Source organism: Lepisosteus oculatus, chromosome 1 (assembly GCF_040954835.1).
Source record: "Lepisosteus oculatus isolate fLepOcu1 chromosome 1, fLepOcu1.hap2, whole genome shotgun sequence".
Taxonomy (NCBI): Eukaryota; Metazoa; Chordata; class Actinopteri; order Semionotiformes; family Lepisosteidae; genus Lepisosteus; species Lepisosteus oculatus.
This window is the reverse complement of record NC_090696.1, coordinates 28,090,891-28,118,710: the sequence shown is the minus strand read 5'-3', so window position 1 is coordinate 28,118,710 and position 27,820 is coordinate 28,090,891. Positions and strand designations below refer to the sequence as shown.

The window sequence follows — 27,820 nt, the reverse complement described above, 5'->3', positions numbered from 1 at the left end:
ATTCTAACATTTCCTTAACTGAAAATATGTCTAATAGCAGGAAAGAAAACCATAAAGGTGTGGAACCTTACATTTTTTCATTTCTTTCATAACTTCTTCTTGCAAAATGCAGACTGAACTTTGTGTATAATGGATGTTGTCATTTCACCTCTAAGTTCTAAAACTGCAACTATGTACATTATGTCACATTAAGTCCAAAGCTCAGCAAGCAGATTGACAGTGGCTTCAGCTCAAAACAAGGTAAAACTAAAAGATACAAAGCTGAATCAGAATAATACCTTTCCTAATTTCTGTACTCACCTTTACATACAGGTCCAGTTATTTCATTTAAATACATTATCCTAAGAAAATATTTCAGCAAGTCCAACTCAGGGAACTGAGAATGACCTGCTCACTGTGTGTCCAGTGGCTCCCATGGATAGTACAATAGAAGGAGACTAGAAATGTTCAGTGTTCTGCTCTATAAAAACACCAATCCGTTATCTAAATGCTTTATCCAGTATATGGTCAAGAGGAACCATAGACTATCCTGACAAGCAATAGGTACAAAGCAGGATACTTCCTGCTAGGGATCCTAGTAATCCACTGCTGGGCACAAACAGACAAACACAGACCCAGACATGCACACATTCACACCAGGGCCAATTTCACCAAAGCCAATTAATCTACCACCTTTGTACTGTGGAAGAAAAACATGGAGGAAACCCACACTAACACAAACTGCATGCAGATGGCACCCCAGATCCAAAAATGAGCCCAGCACTGCGAGGCAGCAATCCTAACCTCTGTGCCACTCTGTCACCGCTATACAGACATAATTTTATTTTATATTATTATATTATGATTGCTGGTGCACACATTTATTAATGTGTATTTGCAGAATTAATTGCACGTCATACCCAAAGGATCCCAAAGTTCTTTACATAAAGGAGGGGGCCCACTTCATCCACCACTGAAGTGCAACCCCACCTAGATCATGTCCTGCCGATGCCGGCAGGCTCACTACACAGAAAAAGAGTTGAAGAAGTGAGAAACTGCTTCACCAGTTGGGTTCACAGGGATCTTTGGGAAGGCCAGCTAGTTTAAAGACCAGAGTGGAAATCAGCCAGGATACAAGGGTTCATACGCCTCTTCATTCCAGCAGTGCCCTGAGATCTGTAATGACCCAGCAGTCGGGACCTCTCCCATCTCAAGGAGAGCACCTCCAACAGCATAGTGGTTCAGGTCACCGTTGTCATGGCCTCCACTAATCAGACAAGCCCCTGCCTCTTCCCACAGACTCCATCGCACATCCTAATTATCCAACCACGTCCCTAGTCCTGCACCACACCTCCCGACCACCCACTATGTAAGGGCTCCTCATCTGCACCTCCTCGCTTCGTTAAAACCTCTTCGTCTGAGAAAACCTGGCTTCTAGACCTATGCATCCTCCTGACCACGACTTTTGGCAACACAACTCGGCTTCCGCTCTCCACATAATTTCCCTTTCTATCATCGTTAGCTCAGCACCGCATAGGATCCAGTCCCCTTGCTTTACCCTCTGGCACCTTACACTGTACTAGGACACTGGTTTGGAATTCTGATCCAGAGGGAAGATCGCCACGTTCTCATTGTCCAACACCACCTAGAGCAGCAACTTGGTTTTCCTTCTGACAGGTGCAGGGATCAGGCTACACAGTGTTAATTCCTGTGGTGCATCTCAGAGGACAACAGCAGTCAGCTAGGAGGCTACTGTATCAGTTCTAACAGATTCCTGTACTGGTTGGTAGATGAAAAACACCATCAAGGAGTGCAGTTCAGGTTGCAAGTAACATAAGGACAGCACATATCATGTCTTGTAAGAAGCTTGGCGATACCCTATCTCCACAGACATCTGCTAATATTTAGTAGGAGCTACTGTTCTGCTCATACTGGCAGCTGTAAATTACACTGGGGGGTGGTCAAAAAACTATTCGCTCATATTTTGGCAGGAAAGAAACCATCTCCATTTCCATAAAAGCACAAAAGAGGAGAGCACTTTATTTGTGTGTCTGTGTCTGTTAGAAATGTGCACTGCTGAAGTCTGGACCTTAGTGCTTAATCTGTAAAAGCTTGCTGAGCTACTCAGAAACGCCTGTCAGTTGTAATATTGATTTACATGATGTCCTAGTTGCCCTAGACATGTTGAAATACCACAACAGTAATCTGAAGCTGGGGGTCACAGTGTTGCACTAGTTAGTTTTACTGTCTTACAGTACCAGGGCCCTGAGTTCAGTTCCTGACCTGGGTTTCTATCAGTGTGGAGTTTTTATGTTCTTGCTTTGTTCATGTAGGTTTTCTCTAGGTGCTCTGTTTTTCTCCCACAGTGCTAAAACATACAGTACTGGTAGTTTGATGGTCTTCTGGGAAAAATGGCCCTTATGTGAGTGTGTGTGCCTGTGTGTACCATGCAATTGAAAGGTGTCATGTCCAGAATGTATCCTGCCCGGCACTTGTTTCTCGCTGGGATAGAGACTCCAGCTCCCCTGTTGTGACCCTAAATTCAGTGAAGTGGTTAGAAAATGGATGCATGATCTGAAACAGACAACCAGCAATTGAATTTCTAATGGGTTAATTACTATGATGACTATTTTGATGTCGTTTTGAAATTGTGATGGAGCACATTCAAAGTGGATTAAGATATCCAACGGCAGAGTGCGCTCTAGTAGCTCTAACTCAAAGAGCAACATTATAAACTCGCAGGACCAGGAGCTCTGCCTGTGTGAAAATGTGTTTTAGGGAGATCGTCACTCAGTTCAGCGACAGACCCGGAAGGCGTTTAGGACTGGAGGCTTTTGGAAAGTTGAAAGACGCACAACGTGTAAACGGGAAAGTTACTATTATTATCAAATTTAATGTTTTTTTTACATGACAAGAATTAGCTAACCTATTTTGCCACAGATGATAATGTTGGTGAACGACAAATTCGCATGCAAACTGTCGTCGCTTGGCTCGGTTGCGACGAGGTGAATAACTGTTCGGATGAGCGCTTTTTTGATACTGTTCTTTCTCACTGTCATAAAATGTTTCATTCTGCACCGGAATTCCTCGGTAAAGGTAAAATACTATTGTTATTGCTTTGAATAAGAGTTACGTTTCAGTTCTTTGCAGGGACTAGTTGTAATAATTCCAGTGTCTGCCTAATTTAAGTGCATGAACTGAGGAAATTAAAATGGTCAATGCTAGATGAAGTTACTGTAAGTACTGTACTGTATCTACCAAGCAATTATGTAATATACCCACATAATAAGGACTGAGAATGTAAATTAGTTCTTCCAGTATGTTGGTGCTTATCATTTTGAGATGTTCTTTCGGTTGCGAGACCGATAGTAAAAGTTATCAATATTTTACACGGTATCATTAATAATGAGCAGCACATTCAGCTGCTGGAGGTCAAGACAAAGACTTACATTTGCCTTTTTTTACGCACACTAATTTATGTAATTATCAGGAGGGGAGAATCGGTCGGTATACACTTCACAATACTGAAAAACGTAAAACTGCAGTCATCAGCTACACACAGATAGTATTGCTTTATTGGTAAGGTACAGCGAAAGAAGGCAGTGAGCCAAATGCAAACTTGACTCGTAGACATAAAGCTATGATAGTACCAAAAGTACTAGTACATTGTTCTTTTTCGTAATACTATTACGACGGTTACTATATACTAAATACTAATACTAAATAGTATTAGAAACTAGCATCATCGATGCCGCACAATAGCGAAAAATTAATGTCTAAGGTATGACACGAGAATTGTTTACAAGAAAAGGCAGACGTCAGAGACGCAGTTGCGCTTTGAAGGGGTCTTAGATGTGTTTTCCCTTTCAGAGATGGATATGGAAGTGAAACTACTGTTGAAGCTGTTTACAAACAGTCCCTGTGCTTACACGGAGTTTGATTTTTTTAAGTTTAAATGACTTGAGGAGGTTAAGTTCAAATCAATGCGCCTGGTTTTCAAAATTTGGTTTTCACGTGTTGATGTCACCTAGGGGCACCGGTTTCCCCGCGGCCCTTTACTGGATAAGGCGATTAGAAAATAGATGGATATTATCATTTTTTTACTTTTTAAGCAGATATTAGTTAACCTGTGGTAAAACATTGCAGTTAACCCCTGCAGACAGGGAGTCAGTACTGAAGCGGTGTTGTCCTAAGGTTTAAACGGGGTGCTTCCAGTCGCTGGCCTCAGACTGCTACCGGTGCCGACAGACCCTTTGGATCCGTTTTCACTAGTTCGTTTCAACCCTAATGAAGACGGAGTGGAGCAGTGGCGTGACTGGAATTGTGGCTTCAGTAGTGTGAGGATTGAATTCCATACGATGCTGGATTTCAGTAACGATTTTTCCTTTCGATCTGAAAACAGTTAATATAAAAACAACAAATACAGATAGGAAGTGCTGTCTTCGGCACGGGACCTCTTTTCCCGTTTTAGATTTTCAAATCGTCAGAATCAGCTCTTGAAGCACAACCAGTAGACCACACCACAAACATTACATCTGCAAGGTTTGCTTTTATTGGTTTAACGTGAGGCGGTCGGACTCCTCTTTCATGAGGAATGAGGTGATGGTACGGCGAAGATGGTGCAGAGCAACTGATGAGTTAGAAATGTGATTATACACGAAACGTCGTTTAAACTCCATAAAGCTTCAGGTTTATATTCTTAACTAATTTTTACAGTAACTTGTGAATACAAGGTTGATTTCAGCTGTCCTATTTTAACTTTATCTGTAAATGAATTGTCATACAGTAGCACGGATGGTTAAATCATACAGTGGAGTCATCGGAGTTAAACTTCAAGTGCTCCACATGCAGAATATTGGTATACCAATTAGTAATCCTAATTGTCATCATAATCTAATAAGATGTATTGCAACACATTTAAAATATTTAGTCTGCATTCTCCTTGTGTCTGGTGTAATCGGAAGCATTATGTTGAATTAATGCCGACATTATGTTTGCAGGGTTTTTTATACAGTATGTATGTTTATCTTATATGTGTAAGATTCCGTTCCAGTGCTGAGCTTGGAAAAGTGGGTAGTGATCTCTGGCCTGAGGCTTTGTAGTCAGGTCACGTACATTACAAAAAAACTGCTGAGTTCAGAAATTCATTCACATTTCTTCATTTGCTTTTCAGCCCTTTAAAGGATGGGTAGTGGGTCAAGAAAGGATCGTAGTTAATTAAAGATCTCAGTAAGGTAGTCAGTAAGGTGCTATAGTTGTTCACTTTTGTGTGCCAGGTGGTCAATTTGAACAAAAATAAAATGTATTTTTGTATGAACAAAAATAAAATTACTTGAAGCAATTTTCTGCAGAAATGTGACAGTGTTTATCAGTTTTGTACCAAATTCAAAACAGAACCTTAGGTTTGTAGCTTTTTGTGTTTGATGATTGGCTTGAAAAAGGGTACCTTGTGGTTGGTGATTAACTCAAGAGAATAATTCTTGATTACTGACTGGGACAAGAAGGCCATGTGCTTTAGGAATAGTGAAGTCTGATCTATCCAAAATTGGAAACTGTAGTGGTACTGTATTTTTTGTGTTTAATAAAATAAAAAATTCTGGTAGTTTCTTATTTTAGAATCATGTCTACTGAGTGACAGTTTGAGTAGCAGTTATGACAAAGATTGTTGTTTTAGGTTTAAAAGTGCTGATGCAAAAGATGAGATTATAACATTAGCTGTAAAAGAAGTTGCAGTTAAAAAGAGAAAAATGTTTGGTGTTTAGGAAAGTACATCTTATTTTCCTTGCTGTGCAAAATAGGGATGATAAAACTGCATCCAAATGGAAAACCTAGAGAAGGAACCTCTGAATACTCTCCCTAGCATACTTTGTTTGCATATCAAATTCATATTCAAACACATTATTGGTATGGCCAATGAATTGCAATGTTGCCAAAGCAATAACATTTAGAACATTTATAACAGTATTACTGTATATTATGTGTGAAGCTCACTGTTCCTCAAGCTGTGACAAATGGTTATGGGATATCAGATCTATTGAGTTTCCTCAAGGGTTTCCTGAGGGTTGGTACTGTAGCTGTTATGATTCCTGCATGTGTGGGAATTCTGGACTTTTTACTGTGTAGGAGAAAGTGCAGCTGTATTTCTGCTTTTCCTTGCTGTTCGTATGTCTAGGCTGTGGTCGCTGAGCCTGTTCTCTCTAGGCAGCCAGATCTGCTGGCTTAGTCCAGTTTCTATTTGCAGGCTGTGGTCAGTGAGCCTGTCCCCCCTGGACAGCCAGGTCTGCTTGTGTCCAGTTTGTATGTCCAGGTTATGGTCACTAAGCCTGTACTTCATCAGGGTCTGTTTCTCTATGCTGTTTCTTAACCTGGTCAGATACCCAGATAGTGTGTATTGTCTGGGTGTGAAGCATTCCAGTTTGTGTTGTGTTTTGTGTGTGTTTCCCAGTAAGTGAGGTATTGTTGTTTTTGGAGGTATGTGCTGTGAGATCGTTGACTGATTTGTAGTGTTTTAGCAGTGGTTTTCTGCTGTTTTTGGTGGTGTCAATGTGAGCTTCAGGAGCAGCTGGCTGAGGGTAGCATAAACATTTGCAATTTAGAGACATTGTGTAAAGTGTGTATGGATCTTGTAAGAACTTTTGATTTGTTGTTGTTACTGTGATGATACGTTTTTAAATTTTGAGGTTTCAACTGTCTTTAGCAATAAATGCCTTGTGCCAAATAATGTCCCTGTTGTGTACAAGGGGTGAGACTAATGGAATCAGTTTGTTTTGATAATCGAAAAATGTAAATTGTTCTGTTTATTCAAACTCTCCAAGGAAATGCATATGCTTATACATTTTCAAGTATGAGTAATTAAGGTATGTAGAGGTTGTATGTATTTCTTTCATGTATCAAAGGAACTTTGGACTTCAAAGGAACAAGTAATAGGTTTATTTCATGCTGTAAAGAGAAGAAAGAAAACGCAATGTTTCAGCTATGGAGCCTTCTTCGGGTGTAAGAAAGATAGGGCAGTCAGCAAAGATAATATAGCATGGGAAAACAAAAACCAGGAGATAGGAGGAGGTGGGAGCAGGGAAGAGGCAGAGCAGCCGATCAAGTGGTGCGAGATTGAGAGAGGTGTGAAACGAATCCTACACATGAATAGAGAGAATTAGAAGAAAACAAGTCTGTCATTGAGAGAAGGGGGATGGTATGAGCCAAGTTTCAGGATACTTTTAGTTTCTGATGTTGTTCTACTATAGGAGTTAAGAAACCCTGCTTTGAGAACACGGATGGAGAAATCAGTGTGATCATGGCTGTCAGAGGTGAAATGAGAACCTAAGTCATCTGTGCATGTTGACCTGAATCAAAACGGATCTTTTTTCAAAGCTGTCCCAAAAAACTCAGTACGCTGATCGGTGTTGGTAAGTTGAGTGTTGGAGTTAAGGATCTACCTTTGAGTTTCATCCCAGCTGTCAAAGCTGGCTGCTCTTCCCCAAGTGCTGGAAACAGGTATGTCAGGAATCCTACCGGCGGCTCCGTCCTTTTCAAATTCATTGGCTAGAATGACCACCTGTCTTTGTTATGATTGGTTGATTCTACCATTATAGTGGCCTATGGACCAGTTTTACAGCTCTCTATAACTGGTTCTGTCAACACTGTGGTGATGCTCTTTTGTTAAATTTGTATTAACTTGGATCTCTTGATGTGATCTGCTTTATGATTTGGGAAAATCTGACAGTGGCTAACAGGCTGTACTCCACAACAAAGCAACAAAACAGAACTTCTGCCTTTGTGACAACTTTAGGATGTTGATGAGGGTTTCTTAATGTAAGATGTGAGTGATTGATTCACTTATTTCCGCTTATCATTGTCAGTGTGGCATTTTGTTTTGATGCGCATCACTGATGCTTTGAAATTACGTCTGTAAACACAGCAGTACTCACTACGCTCTCCAAAAGTTTAATGCTACAGATTAGTCAAACTCATTGTCTGTTGTGCTAAAAATGTAAAAGAACAGATTTGTTGTGGGAGTGGCTTCATCTTCTGTTCTTGCATTTTCAATGGATTATGTCCTGAAGCCTACAACTTGTTCACAGTCCAGACAAGACTGCTTTTTGATGGATGGGGATCAGATGAGAGGTACTGTACATGGCAGCAATGGCTAAAGTACCTCACTTTGTAGTGAATGATTTTTGCCTGTGAAAATAGATGTGGATGCTGTTGAAGGAATATGAAGACTTAACATTTAGACCAAAAATAAATCCAGGAGTTTTTAATTTGTCTATTTTTTTTATCGGCATCTGACAAGTTTCAAAACTGTGAGTCTTGTACATTTCTTTGCTACATTCAGAATCTTCTTTCCTTTCATGAAAGGAATTTATTAATATTGCATTCACTATTACTTTGCAAACCAAATCATTTAGATAGATAAGACTTTATTGAGCCCGAAGGGAAATTGATGTGTAACAGCAGTCCAGCCCAAGACAAGCAAAAACAGACATCAGAATAGACGTAAAATGATACAAAATAAATATAAAATAAATACATAGGTGTGTGCAAAATATGATGATCATAGTCACTGTAAAAACAATAGAATATGTGCAAAATATGCATAGGTTTATACAGATTGATTGTCCAAAAAGTACAATGGAGCAACATGCTGTCCATAGACGAGCAAATGAAGGGCTAACAGTCTTAGCCTAGGGCAGCGTTATACACCCTGACAGCTGCCGGGAGGAAAGACCTGCGGAAACGTTCCCTTGAACACCGCAGCTGGAGCAGTCTGTTACTAAAAGTGCTCCGCTGCCCAATAACTGTCCCATGAAGCGGATGAGAGGTATTGTTCATGATGGCTGTGAGCTTGGTCAGCATTCTCCTCTCAGCCACCACCTCTAGGGGGTCAAGGCTCATCCCCGACACAGAGCCAGCCTTCTTGATGAGTTTCTTGAGCCTATTTGCATCTCTTGTCATGATGCTGCTACTCCAGCACACAATAGCATAGAAGATGGCCACTGCCATCACCGATTCATAAAAAATGTGTAGCAGTGTTCCACACACACACCAAAGGACCTGAGCCTCCTAAGAAAATAGTGTCGGCTTTACAACCTTTGTTGTACAGGGCGTCAGTGTAACCAGACCACTCCAGCTTATCATCCAGGTGTACCCCTAAGTACTTGTAAGACTGCAGCCCCCTCTATGTCCTCAGCGGAGACTTATTCCTTTGAAAGTCCATGACCATTTCTTTGGTCTTGCTGGTGTTTAGCTGGAGATGGTTAAGATGACACCACTCCACAAAGTTGGTAATCAAGCTCCTATATTCCTCCTCCCTCCCTTCACTAATACACCCCACAATTGCAGAATCATCCGAAAACTTCTGCGGATGACATGCCTCAGAGTTGTACCTGAAGTCAGAGGTGTAAAAAGTGAACAGGAATGGAGCAAGGACAGTCCCCTGTGGGGCCCCAGTACTGCTAACAACCTGTTCGGACTCACAGCTCTGTAGGCATACATACTGTGGCCTGCAGGTCAGATAGTCTATAATCCAGGACACCAGGGGAGTTTCCACCTGTGCCGCCCTCAGTTTATCTCTCAGTAAAGGTGGATGGATGGTGTTAAAGGCACTGGAGAAGTCAAAGAACATAACTCTCACAATGCTCCCCGTTTTCTCCAAGTGAGAGTTAGCTCTGTGTAGCAGATAGATGACTTCATCCTCCACTCCCAAGTGAGACCGGTAGGCAAACTGCAGGGGGTCCAGTGCTGTACTCACCAGGGTTCTGCGGTGATCCAGTACAAGCCTTTCCAGAGTTTTCATTAGGTGTGATGTCAATGCCACTGGTGTGTAGTCATTCAAGAATTTTGGGTGCCCCTTTTTGGGTACTGGCACCAGGCAAGATGTCTTCCAGATTACCAGAACCCTTTCTAATCTCAGACTCAGGTGGAAAATGTACTGCAGCACTGAATCCAGTTTGTCCGCGCAGATCTTTAGCACCCTGGAGCTGACACCATCAGGACCCGCTGCCTTCCCTGCATGGAGTCTCCTCAACTCCCTTCTGACCTGGTCAGCTGTGATGGGTAGGCCGAGGAGGGCAGGGGAAGATGGAGTAGGAGTAGGAGGGATCTCATGATGTGGTGACTGAGGACATGAAGAGGGTGTCTGGGGTGAAGGCCTGTAAGGTGATTGGTCAGTGGGCCCTGTATCGGATCTGTTAAAGAAAAGATTCAGCTCATTTGCCCTCTCCAGGCCTCCCTCCCTCCAGGCCTCTATTTGATTGCTGATGAGTAATGTAGTAGTGTAGTATAGATCTGTCATGGTCATAAACTACTTTAAGAGGATAAGTGCACAGTGCCTGCGAGGCATGAATAGACCAAAACTACTGGTCTGTACCTGTGCTGGCACTGGCACTGTTAGAGAAAAAGGTGTCAGTTTATGGGCCCCACCTAGTCTGGATTTGTACAGGTCAGCCAGATATGGTTATCCTAAATCATTTTTCACAAGGATTGGTCTTTTGATAAACATATCTGTTAGCAAAATGTTTTTTTTTATTTGAAAGCAAGGATAGTTAACATGTAACTGCAATATTTGCTCTTTTTCAACTTGATTTCCTATACAGAATTATTAGCTGTTGAAACAATGGCATTTGTCCACTTTCTCTACAGAAAGGAAAGACAGAATGCTTCTATTTGAGTATATATCAACAAATAAAAAATTTCAGAGGTCAGTTCCTTGAAGTTCAAACCATTTAACCACCGGTCTGCTTTTAATATATTTGCTGAAGACTGTTTATAGCTACTTGCGTTTTGATTTTTTACTTGCTTTCATTTTAAATTTTGTTGTGAAGATAGAATTAATAGGATATTGAAATCCCTATTTATTCTGTAGTAAATAATCACCCTAATATTTGTTTTCAAATATGTAAGAACCTATTTCATTTCCTTATACTCAAATGAATACTTTTTGTGTTGCAATCACAGACACCTTCCATTATTTCCAAGTTTAGTGTTAAACAAGCAAAATGTTTGCAGTGATTGTTCTGCTGTATCCATCTTCCTGGGGCTCATTTTCATATCTCCTTTTTTATCACTCTAAAAAAATTGAGCTGTTAGTAGCAGAAGATGAAATGACTCACAAAGGTTAAGGTATTGTTCAATGTAGACACTTGGAGGATTAGTTATTTACAAATGTGTTGGCATGTGGAAGAATTGTACTTGTTTGATAGCTGCCTTCTCAGACAAGTGCAGATACTAAACACAAGGGACTATGGATAAGCCATACAGCAGTGGGTTTTGTAAATAAGCTTCTCCTTTGAGCAACAAAAAAAGACATTTTGTAAATGGTAAATGAGAAATTGCCTATCCAACCCATCTTGCACAGTAGCCTATATATCCAATACCTTATTATGACTTTTTCCATGTGTCAACGGGTACTTTTTTGTTTCCTGTGAACCTTTCTGTCTACCTGTAGGCACAGTGAGGCCAATTGCTTTGCTGAAAATGGAATGATGTTGAGGCAACCCTTTAATAATAATAATTGAAATCAGTAACTGATATATGCAATGTTTTGTAAAGTTTCTTCCTGTATTGCATGAAAAAAGGTTATTGCATTTTAAAACTCTGCTGTCTGAGCATCTAAATGCAGTCCTAATTCTTTGAGTCCAACTTGTGATATTTGTTAAATGTCATCATTTTGTATTACTTTATCACACATTGGCTGCCGCTGCCTTATGGGGCCAACGGATGAAAACCAAGTCCTGCTTGCGACAGATAAAACGAGTTGCATTTCACTGATCACGTTTAGGTCATTTCATGTCACATACAGGTCAGCAGAGTTCATGTCCATAATTCAGTACTATTAGTTCCTGTTTCACACTTTATCTGGACTCTGCTCGTTATGTTACACAGTAAGCATAAGGATAGAGTATAAAAAAACATGAGAGCGATGAGTGATGAGTGAAAACGGCAAAATCCCAGTTAGTCGCACAGTTGTTTTATTGAGCAGACAGGCTGTGTGGTAGACCTTTTTTTGTAACAGAAAAAAAACTCTATGATGAAAGTCACAGACTGGTGGTGTATGTGGCCATGAGTGGACACAACACAGGTTGTACATCTGTATTGCTTGCTTTTCAGCAGTGTGCAGGAATTAATACCTGGATAAGCATGTGCCTGTTCACTGGTCTCTGAGCCCTAGATTTCACGTCATCCCATTATCCCAATAATTCAAGACGGGGGGCAAAATAGTAACTGATGACAGCAAGTGAAACTGAATGAAAAGTTAGTGAATAAACACGGCAGGATTTGCAGCTGCTGTTCTTAATGACCCACTGGTAGGGCTGAGGGCTATAAGCTGGCAGCAGCAGAACAGATTACATTGGCTCCCAAGATTTGGAGTCTTTTCTTGGGAACTGAAAGTACAATAGGTCAAAGTCCAAGGAAAACAAACCAAGTTGGGTATTTTAAAAATTCACTGATGTGAATCAGCTAAAGCATTCAAGTCCTTAAAGCCGAGCAGCTAGTTTTTGAATGTTATTATGAAATCCAGAGGTAGTCGGTACAAGGGAGATTAAAAAGGAGGGAAAATCTTATGTATTATGGTTTGGGTTAAGATTTGAGCAGTTGTACGTGCTGCAACTTGTTGAGAATGTTTGGATACTCTAGTAAGTTATTCATTAAAAACATCAAACATAAAAAGACAAAAGCATGCATTACCTGTCTGCATTAGGCTGGAAGAGATGTGAACAGATAAGAGCAATGTTATGAAGATTAAAAAAAGGCACAGCAACAACACTGCGAAAATTAGCTTGAGTTGCAAAGTCTTGATCCAAGGTGACCCCAGGATTCCTGACTTGAGTACTTGCACTGATTTCAGGACTTGCTAAAGTTGTCACGGTTGTGAAGTTCATCAGGACACCCAGTTAGAAAGAGTTCTGTTTTTCAGGTCAGATGAAAAAAATAATTGATTGCATTCTTTTTTACCATGATCTGAGCAGTTAACAAAGATAGCAGATGTTTTGTGAATAACAGGAGGTTTTGTGCAAATTTACATTTGTGTGTCAGGTTAGAAAGTTAGACATCAGGTTAGACTTCATTTGGTTAGAAGTGATGACTGATGCCATACCTACAAAGAAATCTGATCCAGTGGGTCAATATTTAAATCCATGGCATATGTGACCCATTTTGCAGGGGAGGAACAATGTTGAATTTGAGCAGATTGTTTGTTTGAGTAAATGATATAATGAAAAAAAAATTAAACCATGGCAAATCTGGTCCATAAAAACCAATAAGTCATTCAGCAAAGATGTAGTATGATCAACAGTATTTAGGGCAGCAGTGAGGTCCAGCAGGACAAGAACTGATAAAAAATGCTGGAGTCTACAGTCATCAGCACATCATCGGTAACCTTGTCAAGAGCTGCCTGTATCAGCCTCAGATTAAAATTGCTCAAATAATGTAACTGCAGATCGGTGAGCTTGTAACGAAACAAAAACAGCCCTTAACAGACTCAGATTCATCCATTGACACTTCAAACGTACTGTTCTTCACTGTACAGTATATAAGAAAAGATGAATTGTGGGAAAAAGGAGTTTTAGGATTACATTCTTGAGTTAGCTGGCCAGTGCATTACGTTAGAATTGCTAGTTTTACTTGAAAGAAATGTAAACAGATAAGCCAGTGTGCATCCATTTGTGGTAAAGTTAACATCTATGAAGCTTTTGTACCAATGTGAATGATTTGTAAATGGGACTTTATTTTCTGTTGTCTAACAATCTAAAATTTTAAAGGGATACCTTTGTGAAGCATTATTGAATCCTTAGGACTTGTCAGTTGAGGGTCACTGGAAGAAGAATTTTCGCGGATTAATAGAACTTAATCTTGCAAAATGTAATAATACACTTGTGTGTAAATATAGGAATCTCCAGAGCAAAAGAAATGTTTACTTGATCCAAAATGGGCAATACAAGGACATTCAGGTGACTAACAGGCAAACAAGAGGTGATAACAAGATGTACTGTGTCTCTTGTCATTGGTGGGCACATTCATATGCATTATAAAACAAAATTAATTGAGGAGACCATAAAAACCTGTACTTTTGCTGAAGAAGAACAATGAATGAGAGTCAACATACATGCAGTGTCAAAATGTTATGTTATAAAAACAGGCACCGAGGATGGCAACTGAAAAAAATAGAACTGCTTTGGTGGCCTGTTTATAAGCAATATTTTAGAGACAGGTTAGAAATTAGCTTCATTTGATTTCAATATCACTTAAAAACAAGATGTATACTCAGAGGAGTGCTAGATTAGTGTACAACTAACAGCCTGCTCCTTTATCTCATGTGTGGGAAGACTGTAAAAAAGGTCCTCACTGGCAGGAAACTGATTTAGCGTAAGGAGTAAGATGGTATGGAGCCTTCAAGCCAAGTAAAAAATGGTGAGGTAATTTGAGACAGTCCTGATCAAAATAACAGTCTTAACATGCCTATTGATATATTTTCAGAAAAAAATATTTACAGTTTTGTGTTTTAATTAAGATTTGTGCTTTTAAATTAGGTTTTGCCAACAGTTTTAAACAGAGTGTTTAATCCCATTCTGACAAGAACTTCAGTCCATGGTAGCTTCCATGCTGAAAAGTAGAAGGACAAAATACATGACATTTCCAAGTAAGGAAATACCAAAAAATTGTTTCTTCCTTCTACTAGTATTTGGACTAGGTTATTCCACAAAGAATGGAATTAATCTCTACTTGTTCCTTTGCAGTCCACAGGCAGTTGTCCTGTAGCTTCCCTCTTGAGTCAATCCTTTTAGGCATCCATTTCTTCTACCAAACTAGCTCTCAAATCGGAACACAATCATGCTTTTTTGCAGTTTTTTTTCTTTTTTTGTTCTGGAATAGTGCCACAATCGTATTTGGTCAATTTTCCGAATGTGTATTTTGTCAAGGTAACGCTATATCGCTTTCAAAGGTCTTAGTGTTTAAATTGTTCTCTTTCAGAAAAGCCAAGTGAGTCACGTTTACATCTACTGCTGCTTCCACCTTTTCCTGGGCTGCCCTCTCACCAGTGAGGCTTGGCTATCCCTCTTCTTTTTAAGGTTGGCAAAGTTCCTGTGAAGTTCTCAAGGGGGGAGGATGTAGAATACAGCTGTGGGGTTTCTGCTCCCTTGGTCGAGACACACAAATGCGGGGCAGCTAGACCCAACAGGTAAAGCTCAGAGCCGCAGACCAGCATCCCCTTCTGAGCGTAAAAGAGATCTTAAAAGAAGAGAGGTGTTCTATTTCACCTGATTTTGCGGGCAGTGTTAGTAAAAGAATATCACCTGTGAGTGCTGCCAAAGGACCTGTGAGCGCATGCAATCCTGTGTGAAGGCCAGATTGTTCATAAATAATGGTAATAGGTCAAAGTATGCCAAGCTTCTCTGTTTTTAAAATATAAGATTCTTTAAATAACCAGATTATTCATATACTTTTCTTTTAAAATAGTACATATACTGAGTGGCATTAAACTGGTTTAAACCATTAAAATTAGTTCCAATACTACTTTGTTCCTTTTTTAATGGCTCTCAGTATGTCAGTAGAAGGTACCACAGAAAGGTTGGGATAAGCAACAGTTCATTCTTCTGCAGCTCCTAGATTCACAGATATCTTCACAAATGTGAAAAGATATGTCTGTTCTGTTCTCTTTTACAATAACTACTTTGTAGCAATAAGAAGTTGAGGATAACCTTGTTCAGGTATGAAAGCCACTCTTTTCAAACAATTCCCACTGAGGGGCTCGGGTCAATACTGGAAATTCTTTATCAGTAATCCTTTGATTAATAAGATCTTTGCATATTATAGAAAGTGGATGCACTAACCTGTAAAATGATGCAAAGATATTGCAGAATTTAGAGATTGCAGTGAAAAGGAATGAACTCTTTGCCCTCAGCCTCTTCTGCTCTCCGCATTGCAGAGCTTTTGAAGTGTTTGTGTACTAAAACCAAAGGAGGAATGATGACAGCATGTTTTCAAGCTGTCAGGAAGCTACAATATACCTGTACAGTTGTGCCAGCAAGCAAACAAGTCATAAGACTTGATACACTTGTCACTGAGTCGCTGAAATCCTGACCCTCATGTTGCCCCTTATCAGAGTTGGTTCACGACAGAGCCCGGGTTCAAGAAGCCATTGAGCTCTGTGCACTCCATGGAAAGGCCTCTCTGGTAGAGGCACTTGAAATACTTATGGCCGTTCACCTTTCCAGGGTCAGACATCTTGTAGGTATAGCTTACATATCTGACAGATCAATATTTTTAATACTCAGCTGTCATGTCTTTAGAGAACTGGTATGCAGTGCAGTGCTTAATGCACTTTTGTTTTCTTTTTCTTTTCTGTAGTTGTGTGTATGCCAACATGCCCACTACTGAAGCCTTAGATCAAGCTTTAAGGGAAATGCAGACATGTCTGGAGAGCAATCTAAGCTTGTTGAAAGTAAGTGACTTAAAGTGCACATAACTTGAATAAAGCTTATGAGCATATAGTAATTTTGATTTTTCTCATTGTAATATGACAAAATAGGAAACCATATTTCAGCATCAACTCTGTAGGACCCGTAATGCTTTAGACATACCCTTGGATCACAGAAGGGCAGTGGGAAAACATTTAGGTTTAGGTTAGAAAAAAATAAAAGTATTTTTTTGATCCACCTATTAGAACTGCCACTCTGTTTATAGAAATACTAATTGCAAGAATCTTCAAGGAATTTTATACTGCAATTAGAGCTGACCAGTTTAAATACAACAGAAACATACTTTCTTCATGTGTTCTAGTTGTACAAACATATGGTGATACCAGTAATATTTCCCGTAAACGTTTTATGCCATTCACAGCACTTCAGGTATATTTAAGTAAACTTAAAGAATATTGGACTATTGGCCAAGATTTACAATGGTTCAACAGAATGTTGAACATTGAATTATAAGACTAAACAAGCATATCATCCAAAGATATAAGCCAAGATGCAAGTCTCATTGGAGGCCTGGTGTGTCTATGAGTTTTCAGTCTGGCTGGACTCTTCATAACCTCAGTCATCTAATTTGTGGCTTGTTTGGGCATGTTTTACATCTTCTCCCAGACTCTCAGATTCATGACCTGAGGATATATCAGGCCTCCAAGTCCAGGATCAGTGTCTTCTGCTCAGTATTATCTACCATATATAACTTTTTAAAAGGCAGATAGTTATTTCATATCCTTTCTTGGTCAGTATGGGTGTGGTCTGATGAGCATAGAGGCCTTTGAATTATTGCATAGGCCCTTTTTCTTTCTTCAGAGACTGGATGAGGTTTCTTAAGAAAAACTAGTGCATACAAACATACTTAAACTGCTGTTCGAAATGTTAGCCATTTCATGGGATCACATTTTAATCAAAGTGCTGGGTTGGCTTTATCTGGCTTGAATCCAACTGAATTCTAAGTGGATCTAAAGAAAGCAATGGTTGTGAAGAAACCACTATTTTCAGTGCACTTAAATTTGTTTGCATTGATGAATCACAACAAATATAATGGGGCTGTTCCAAAGTAAAAAAAAAAGGGCAATGAAAGACAACAAAAAAGACTGATTTAAAGTATATGTAAATACTGATGTGGGTGTGTAAGACCAGCTTTGTGATGTTGGGCTAATTCCAATCATAATCCTGAATACAAGCCAGTATAAATAAGAATAATTAAGTGTCTCCAAAATTCTTCAAGACCGTCCACTGCAAATGTAACTATTTTCTTAATACTTAAAAGTCACACTTTGTAATTCAACAAACACTTGGGAAACTAAAAAATGTTTATTAAATTTCTTAAACTATTGCATTTAGACCATGGATTCTGCAGTATCAAGTGGCCATGTTCAGTTAAAAGTCATATATGACATTGTGGATAATCATTATTGCTCTAAAGCAGTGGTTCTCAAACTGTGGTACGCGTACCTGCAGTGGTATGTGGAGTGCCACCAAGTGGTACGCCAAATGACCCGGGAACTGTGTCGTGTGCGCTGAAAAATCGGGACGGGTTTTCATATTTTGTTTTTTAATACATGTCGAATACACAGCCTACGTACTATGATACAGTGCGCGCTAATACTTCAGTGGACACAAGAGATACTCTGTAATTCTATACCACTCTATAAGAATGCGTGCTATGGATGCAAGTGACCAATTGTATTTTAAAAAAGCTACTGTATCTCCAACAAATAGGGAGGTAGGAGAATGTGCGTGATTTTGGAACAATGCCAACGTTGTAAACACAGGAATGCATAGAAATACGTGCTACGAATGCTGGTAATCTTGTGAGCACAGGAAAGCGTGATAGATAACAGAAAATATTTAAGAACTGGTCTAAGTTAATTTGAGAAAAATACACTGAGCGTCTCTGTGTTTCGCTCCCATGCGCATTAAATAAAACTTAAAATAAATACGGAAATAAAAACGGAAACGCAGAAAAATGCAAGCTTGCGGATTGCTAAAGCAGGTATGTCCCACACTATTATGTGTGGAGAAAAAGCTGCTGAACAGCTCAACCTGCTGCCCCCCCTGAAAGACAGTCATTCATAGAATTATTGAAATGAATGATTATATCAAAAGTACGCTGATAGAGCGCGTTAAGATGAGCAGATGTTTTTCACTGCAATTAGATGAATCTGTAGTTGATTTGGCCAATTTGCTCGTTTACATTAGATACGAGTTTGAGGGTACGTCCCATAATGACTTTCTGTTCTGTAAACCGCTACCAACAGGAACTAAAGGAGAGCACATATTTCAGCTTCTGAATGAATTTATCGAAGAGAATGGCATCGACTGGATAAAATGTGTCAGAGTTTGTACAGACGGTGCTAGAGCAATGACAAGCCAACATAACGGTGTAGTTGCACGAATTAGAGAGGTTGCTCCAGAAATGAATGGATGCATTGCAACATCCACTGCGAGACCTTTACCGACAAGAAAATGCCTGACGATTTAAAATCTGTTAGACTGTTGTGAATTGTGAAAAGGCTCCAAAAATTAATTCACATCTGCTTTGCTCGACTAAACAGGTTCACCCCTCTCACTGAAATGGTGCCTTTTTATTATTTTTATTTGTTGTTGTTACTGTTTTTTTTCTGTAAAACACTTTGAGAAGCCACCTTTAAAGGCGCTATATCAAACAAAGTTTATTATTGTATTTATTATATGTATGTGTGAGTGTGTGTGCACGCGCGCTTATGTTGGTCATTGAAAATTTCTGGGGTTCCTATGAGATGATGACTTGTAGGTGGTACTTGGATGCTTTGGTTGGATTAGGGGTGGTACTTGGTCCAAAAAGTTTGAGAACCACTGCTCTAAAGTATTGAGGGAGGGGTTGGTAAAGTGAATTCGTGAAAGTGCATAGCCCAACATGGAATCGAAGCACATGTAAGGGAGCTAGACAATTCCTATAGAACAAGAAAAATTAAAAATCAGCTCATATTCACCACATTCCCAATCGTAACAGTGTTGCGTGTTGCATATTCCTGAGGTAACTTCAAAGAACATTGTGACATTTCCATTCACGGGACAAGGATGTAACAAGAACCAAACTATACTACCTCCATTTGAATGCATCCTGTAGTTTGTTCATTTCACCTGTAATTGTACAGAAGCTGCCACGAAAGTGTGTGTTTGTAGACTCTGAGACTGTTTCTAGTAAATTGGGTTTCTGTACTTTTTACACTTCAAGAAAAGGTTGTAGATGGAGATAAATTAGTTTGAGTGGATTGGACCCTGTATAAACACCATGATTCACGTTTACCCAACATTTCATTTTACAGGATACCAGATTTAGCTCTTGCCCTCGCAGTTGTCTTCTTTCTTTCCTTCTTCTGCCTGCTCATACTGTATGAAAGTCATCTCAGGAAGTGACAGAACTTGTTGAATCCATCTTTCATTCCAAACGTCCATTCTCCAGTACGATCTTTCTGCATGCCTTCGAAACCTGCTCACCTGGGTTATCAAGCCTTTCTGTCTTCTTTCTCCACCTGTCGTGATGACGTACATTCTCCCTCCACAGAGCACCAGCGTTACCACACCCTCAGGGCTGTCCCCCCCATTCAACCCTCTATCTTCTCCTACCCTCTCCATTCACACAGTCCTTATCTCATCTGCCCCTTGCCTCTTTCTAGATTCTTTTCTATCCCTTCTTCATAGTGTAAAATTCACTGTGCCTTTGGCCCCTGCAACATTTTGCCTGGTTTTATCTCTTTGTCCTTCCTCACTCTACCTCTTTCTGCTGTCTTGTGAGAGCCCACCCAGCTGTTGATGCCTTCTCCTCCTCCTGCAGTCCCACGGCTTCAGACTCCACTAGGTGCAGGCTTCTCGTCCACAGCCATTACTGCCCATAGGCCCACATTGCAGCCCCCACTCCTTCAGGTGTCCAGGTCGTAACCCAGGCGTTGGCAACGACAGGTGCCATTCCTTGTTCACTGGCTTCCTACCTAGAATGGTGTCAGTCCCTTCTTCTGGAATGGTTTGTGAAATTTCTCTGATACAATTTTGCATTCTAAATCATATTAAATCTGCCATTGGCCCTTTCATATCCCCTTTTCTTCATTGGATCTGCTCTTTTATCTGTTCTTTCAAACTTTGGAACTGAAGGATTCTGCTGAAGTGTTAGGTTGTCCCATTTCCTTTTTGGGATTGCCTCAGTCTCATCCTCACGGTGGGGTTGTTGTTCTTTCAGAAAGGATGAGCTAAGCTAGGAAAGTAAACTAATTCAAATCACCCCTCTGTTCTGTCTTAATTATTTGGGGTTTGACTGAAATACTGAAACCGTATGATTATACCGTTTTGATGCTGCACAGTTGGGCTATTTCCATTGTGTTACAGAGTATAGTACAGGGGTCCCTGATATACATTAGGGTTAGGGTCCAGGAGGTAATGGCTTATGGTGAAACAACAAATAAAGTGGATTTTTTTAAATTTCTCCATAAATATTGGAGGGTGTGGGGCCATAAAAGTAAGAGGCTTTTTCCATAAGAATTATTGGATACATTCAAGTTAGGAACCATAAGTTAGGCTGGGTATATGTTAAAGTTGCATCTACCCAACTACAGTAGAGAGGGTCCTGTTGTAAGTCCAATAATACAACTTATAACAAAATGACTTGGGGGTAATTAATATCCATAGGGAATTAATAATTAATAATGTTTTTTTGTGTAAAACCAATACCTATAACCTATAAAAACAATAAATAGAAATAGATATCTTCACCAGCTCCTTTCAAATTATGGTCTGGTCGAAAACCACCAAATCGCTTTACTTCAGGGTAATTTGTCTGAAGCAATGTTTATGCATTTAAAGTTAGTGATCACACCTTGATCAATTGGATACGCGATTTGGTGCATGGTGGTAACTCTAATGTTGGGGTATAACTATTCATTATTGAAGTTATGTGAAAAAGCACTGAATGTTGAATGTTAAATTTTGTTCTTCACAATATTATTTCATTTCTGGAACAAAATAAGATTTTTTTTAGTTCAACAATTTAAGTGTGAAGCAACGTATAGCATCGTGACTCATAATAGGGACAGTCACTTTTCTGCACCCCATTTTCTAATTGACATTTTCTAAATGGGCATCCATTTTCTAACCACTTCATCCAATTCAGGGTCGTGGGGGAGCAAGGGGCAGGATATACCATGGACACCAGTCCATCGCCAGGCAGACGCATAGACACACACACTCACACCAGGGCCAATATTCCCAGAAGCCAATTAACCTACCAGCATGTCCTTGGACTGTGACTGGAAACCAGAGTACCTGTAGGAAACCCACATGAACTACAGGAAGAACTTACAAACCAACAGGTGGGGAATTGAACCCAGAGTCCCAGCACTGCCAAGCAGCAGTGCTAAACTCTGTGCCACTTGCTGTCCCACAAGCATTTTGCTCCTGAGATGTGTTCTGTATGCCTCTGCATGTCATATCTAGAGTTGTGAGGAGCCCACTGTCTTAACTCAAAAAAAGTATTATTTTATTCATGTTCAAAGCTTTAATGTGTATTTTTTTCTCCAGAGTGCTGGTTGCGTTTATTACACTCCTGAAGATTATGATGTAAGTAGAAAGAGCATTAATAAGCCATAGTGTGATTTAAAATGCTTATGTTTTCTAATTCAGAGAGAAAAGATTTGCAGTTTACTTATTATTAATGAGTGCATTATGAACTTCTGACATATATTGTAATTATTATTGGAATGAAATTATTTGTTATTCATATTCTTGAGGAAATACCCAAGTCATTAATATCTGAATAACAAAATTAAAAAGGCTGTTAACGTATAATATTTTAATGCAGATGAAACCACATTGATCCACTGTTGTGATTTATTTTTTAGACTGACTGCACAAATACATTGTTCGAGTGTTATATTTTGGAGATGGAGGTTATTATATTTGAACTTGATCAAGACTACGAATCTGTGCACTCCTTGCAGACTTTTTTGGAACATGCAAAGAAAAAGGTGAGTTTTTTTTCTTAAAACATTATATACAGAAGGTTATCAACACTGCGGATTTAACATTAGCAAATTAATTTACTCAAGATTCGATCTGGCAACTGGGGAATGAGCAGAGAAGAGACTGGGGAAGAGCAGAGGGGAATGAAACGGAGTTGAAGGTTATTAAGTGCAACTTTCAATTTGCTAACAGACTAGGAACATTCAGTTTATTTTTATATAGCGCCTTTCACAACAAGGTTGCCCCAAGGCACTTAATGAAGCTGTGTGACAATACATAACAGTACAATACAGAAAAAGAAAAAGCCAGAAGACAACGGAAGAGAGGAACCAAAAACTTCTCTGTAAGGAGAAAAAAAACCTCTAGGGGTCCAAGGTCAACTGGCTGCCCAACCCCTCTGGGCATGCTAGGTTATACAATTCTAAAAAAAGTACTAAATTGGGAGTATTAAATCTTCCATCCTGTGCCAGTACTCCATGAAGATCTCTGTAGACCAGCAAATTTTCCTAAACAATAGCTGTATTCGTGATCCATTGCAGTGATGCAGCATCCAACTCAGTGGACATGTGGGGAGGAGAATAGGATAATTTGGTCAGAACAGACGTATCGACCTGGAAGGCAAACACTGAGACACACAATGGCATGTACAACATAGGGGTGCACTTGTTTATATGTGAACTTATATGTGAACTGTATTTCAGTACAGTTCTCTGCCCCAGACCCTTACGAATGTCCCATTGTACTATAGTTTAATTACTTGAGAAATTCTTCATTATTTATAAATTATAAATCTAGATCTTCAGTTTGTCTATTGTTACAGATGGGGGATACCTAGATGGTGAACATCAGGAATTGACCGAGCAGTTTAGTCAATAAGTGAAATAATTATTCATAACCAATTGCATCTTACAATGACTTGTAAGTCATTTCTAGCAATATACCCGAGCGGCTGGTATAATTAGAGGCTCATGAATTCTTTGTTCTCTGGCACAGCTTTGATGAGAGGAGTAATAATTCAGGCACCCTTGGTTAAACAAATATTTATTACAGTGACACAAGGCACAGATTACACTATGCACAACAAAACATACAACACACAAGTTACTCTATGTACAAACAAGGCGTTTCAGAGGCCTAACATTCTGATCACCCAGACTGCTACTAAGTGTTAAACTCTTAATGCCTACAGGGGCCACATAAGAGATAAGCTGCCTTCTAACTAAATACAATGTAACCTGCAGTTAAATCTTTCTTTGTGCACCCTGGATGCCACAAAAGAAATGGGAGCCTTCAGTATATCCCTTTCCATACAAATGCACTCTTAGCAGGGAAGACATTTCTAACTGAGGTATATTTTACCCAGGAAACCCAAGTTCCCTAAAAATACAGAATAGCAAGCCTTATCTTTAGTAAGGTTCAGATAGCTCTAGTCCAGATTTATTTGGATGATCATGAAGTAGGGGCTCTTGCCTGGCGCAAGCTTCAAGTTCCAACAGTAGAAGTGTTTACTCTTCCAAGTTTCATAAATTTTATCTAAAATCTAAGACACTTCTTAGTCACACTAAGCTGTAACATTATATTAGTTATATATTATTTTGGAACAAGTAAAACTGTCTGAAGAATGTGCAGTAAAAATAAAAAGGACAAACAGTGAAATGTAAATATACACAGACTTTTATAGAGTTGCTAGTTAAGAAGTGAATGAGTTAATGTATTACAGGCTTTGCCATTTTTGATACAGTAAGTGGTTTGTTTAGTTTAAGATGCAATTGGAAACGTTTCTTGAGCAGTCAAGCATATACAACTTTGGCTTAACCTACTTGGCTGTGGGCCAACAGCCTGGCCCTAGGACAAGGAAGTTAGGACTGGGATACAGACAGACATTAAAAAGGGGATCAGTGCAAAGCTTGAGGTGGGGTGGGTCCTTTTGAGGGCTACATGCATGACTTAGGTATATAAATTACACCCAGATAAAACAAAACTATAGATTCCAACAAAATGCTGTGGTACCCAGTTAAAGTAATTTTTAAAACTAGCTTTTTTAAGTTGCTAAAATGTAAACCATGTTGTATGATCTTGAATCTCTTTCCATATAAAATAGCAATGGATTTTTTCTATTTCCTAATTGTTTAGATCACAAATGATCTGAAGAATTTGGGGACAGAAACAGACTCTTCGCAGGTACATCACATCTCCGGTACTCAAGAAATATCTACAGGGGTTTGTGAAAGTTATTATTTGTGGCAGGATACAGGATTCCTTGAGTAAAAATCAAATTTTGTACATACTTGACTACTCTCTGAAAAACACGTTGCTGATTTAAAAAAACGTTTCAGTCTTCTGATCTTTCTGAAGACTTGTGGCAAATTCAGAGCACAGGCTATATTAACATACAATTAAGAATGCATTATTTCAGCTAGTTGTTTAACACATTTTTTTAAATTTTGTAACATCACCCCTTGTCTAGGCAATTTGACGTCCAGACATAATACTTGGGCTATTAAAGGGGATGATTCGCCCTGCTGCTGGACTGTCTTGATGTTCTAAAAGGCAAAATGGCTGAACAACATTAAGCAATTTGTGTCTTCGATTGATCTACAACTCCTACCCAAACAGACTTACTGTGGGGAATTTGAATCATTCTAGTTGTAGTTTTGTATAATCTGTAGAGTAAAATCATTTGAATTTGGCGATTTCATACAAATTATGTTAAAAAGCAAGGCATCTTAAAAACAGAGAAATATGTACAGCCACAAGAGGCCACAAATTATTTATGGAGAGAAGTCATATGTATGTGTTGTCAGTTTGTCTTAACTGTCTGTTCGTTCTCCAGAGTGATTTTGCCGTACCACAAGAGTGCATGAACATTTTAACTGGCTAATTGTTGTGTTTCAACTTTTTGGATGACAAAAGTTTTATTTTGAAAAAATAAATCAATCAAATGTTAAAAAAAAGCACTTTATTTATTTGAAACACAGATTTGATGTCAAATGTAGCACTTCAGTACGTCAAATATAATTTTAGGTGGCATGTCATTTTATGCTGTTGAAGTAACATTCTAAATTACAATATTATTTTTCTTATTATTGTGAATAGAGAAATGTTATTGGTTTTGTTTGCATAACAGCATGATAAGACAGTTTAACAGAAGGATTTAATGGGTAGACAGTTTATGAGTTTATGAAAAAATTCAATGTCAAGAGCAGGAGAGTAATGATTTTATCTTATTTCCTAGATTTTTTTGCACTGTAAACGATGTGAAGAATATGAAGAGAAGACAGCAGAAGCATTTCTCTCCAAGTTTCAGACATTTTTGCAACATTTGCATTCAATAGGATATAATATGACTAGTTGAGATTTTTTGAGTTGCTTATATTTATTGATATATCTGTGTGAGAAATTATTGTGTGTTGTTTTTGTACATAGAATTTGAATACTCTTTAGAGCAATTAGAAAAATTCCCTCAGGGGACAATAAAATCCTATCTAAAATACTAGTATATCCAAATGTTTCCTATACATTTTGCTACACATTACTTACGCTAATAAACTGCTTGCAAAATAGTTTGTAATACTATCGAAGCAAGATTTGTAGAAAAATTTGTATAAAACATTTCGTTTTAAAAGAAATTCTGAATTTGTTTTGTCTAAAAGTTGCATGGCATTAACTTTTGAAACTCCAACAAAATGTTTAGAACAAAGAAAATGGTTTAATGGTGAGATTCTTTTTCAAACTGTCACTCTGTACAGTCATACTGTCAGGGAGAGTTCTTTCCGGACCCTGTGCAGACGACACAATCCAAGGTAGAGTGAGGAAACACTGGGAAAAGGGCATGCAGGATACAGGGATGAAAACAGGGGGCGTCCATGGAGTGCTGGTGATCGGGGGAGGTGTGGCCGAGGCAAACGATCCAGGGATGAGTCAAACGGGAAATCCAAAAACAGGGCAAAAGTCCAAGGCCAGGCGATCCATCCGGGACAGACGATTAAAATCCAGAACCGGGTCGGGACCCGCAGGGGGCACAGGAACGGGAACAAGATCAGAAACTAAAACCATAACAGAGCCAGGCGTTAACCCAGGTCCCGGGCTCTGCATTGGTTCCAGCATCATGCGAGCCCGGGACCTGGATGCGCCTGGCTCCGTTGAAAAGCTAATCAACAGATTTGTCTTCTCCCAAATTGACTACAGTATTGCACTACTGGGGTTTCTAAATCCACATTAAACAAACTCCAGTATGTCTGAATTTCACCAGCCAGAATCCTGACGAGATCTAGCGCAAGTGATCACACTACTCCTATCCTGAAATACTTGCGATAGCTTCCTGTCGACTTCAAAATCCTCATGCTCGCCTATAAGGCTCTGCATGGCTTAGCACCTCAGTACCTGTCTGAACTATTATCACCCTACTTCCCACCTCGCAACCTTCACTCTTCTAATTCTGGTCTCCTAACTGTCCCTGAAGCCCATCTACACTATGAGTGTTATGCCCCCAAACTCTGGAACTATCCCTAAGAATATCAGGGATAGTTCCTTCTCTAAACCCCTCTGCCCCTACTGTATTCAGTACCCCCATCTACTGTCTCCTCTCATTGTGTATATCTTGTGTATTTTTTTATATTAGTAGTGTTGTCATTCTGTAAAGCGCTTTAAGAATCCACCTTTAAAGGTTCTATCTAAAAGTATATATACGTTTTATATTACTACTAATGATCTGTAATTTGCCTAGAAGAAACAATCGTCAACAAGAGTGATAAACATTAGATCAGGGGTGAGTTTCCCAAAAACGATGAATCTTAGAGACTAACGAGCAACATTATGATGCATATACGTTAATTTTTTTTTGCGTTTCCCAAAGCCCCTCTTAATCGGTCATTTTACTAGCGAGAATAAAGTACTTCTTTGTTAACCCTGCCCCTGATGTCGCTTGGCAAAAAACATCACAAGTCGATTGAAAAACAATCAATTGACAATACTTTCATTATATGGTTTCGGTTTTTGGTCCTTCAGTGGGATGAAATAAGGTTGTGAAAAGGAATATGAAGTAAACATGACATCATAATTTAACAACCAATTAAGCGAACGCGTATAGATTAGGCACAAAATGGGACACTTCTTGTTTCTAAGAGAAAATAAAATAAATGACTGACATGCTGAAAAAGAACCAAAATTGACTGTGTGGACAGTGTATGTGTCCTGCACAAGGTCTTTGATTTAAAACAAGATTTTTTGGCACACTGCCATTGTTAAGAATCACAGTGTTTCATGAGAAAATACTGCTGCTATTGGGTGTATTGGAACTCCATTTTAATAGGTCTTATTAACATGACATCGGGATAAATCAATAACCAAGCTTGGCATGTATCGCTCAACAAATACAGGAC

At 39.2% G+C, this 27,820-nt stretch overlaps 1 protein-coding gene across 7 annotated transcripts; it reads left to right on the top strand.

Annotated features, from left to right (window-relative positions):
• Positions 1-2,742: 2,742 nt before the first annotated feature.
• Positions 2,743-27,600, top strand: il15 (interleukin 15). Of its 7 annotated transcripts, none has more exons than XR_011189418.1 (8): positions 2,743-3,075; positions 14,947-15,044; positions 16,324-16,417; positions 20,227-20,451; positions 21,999-22,037; positions 22,319-22,444; positions 24,573-24,659; positions 25,675-27,600. XR_011189418.1 is itself a non-coding variant. In XM_069188938.1 (7 exons), the coding sequence occupies exons 1-7, from the start codon at positions 2,949-2,951 to the stop codon at positions 25,792-25,794; spliced, it is 600 nt and encodes a 199-aa protein (XP_069045039.1). In that variant the 5' UTR covers positions 2,746-2,948; the 3' UTR covers positions 25,795-27,600. The 7 variants fall into 7 exon arrangements, 3 of the variants coding, with proteins under 3 accessions (XP_069045039.1, XP_069045036.1, XP_069045035.1); XR_011189419.1 differs by having other exon boundaries at positions 2,744-3,075; positions 20,266-20,451; XM_069188938.1 differs by lacking the exon at positions 20,227-20,451 and having other exon boundaries at positions 2,746-2,984.
• The last annotated feature ends 220 nt before the right edge of the window (positions 27,601-27,820 follow it).

Bases quoted from the DNA above. Each gene is read 5' to 3' on its own strand.
- il15 (XM_069188934.1), top strand. From the start codon at position 3,001: ATGAGCGCTTTTTTGATACTGTTCTTTCTCACTGTCATAAAATGTTTC. The intron at 16,418-21,998 runs GTAAGTGACTTA...TTTTTTCTCCAG, and splicing joins GCAATCTAAGCTTGTTGAAA to AGTGCTGGTTGCGTTTATTA. The intron at 22,038-22,318 runs GTAAGTAGAAAG...TTTATTTTTTAG, and splicing joins ACACTCCTGAAGATTATGAT to ACTGACTGCACAAATACATT.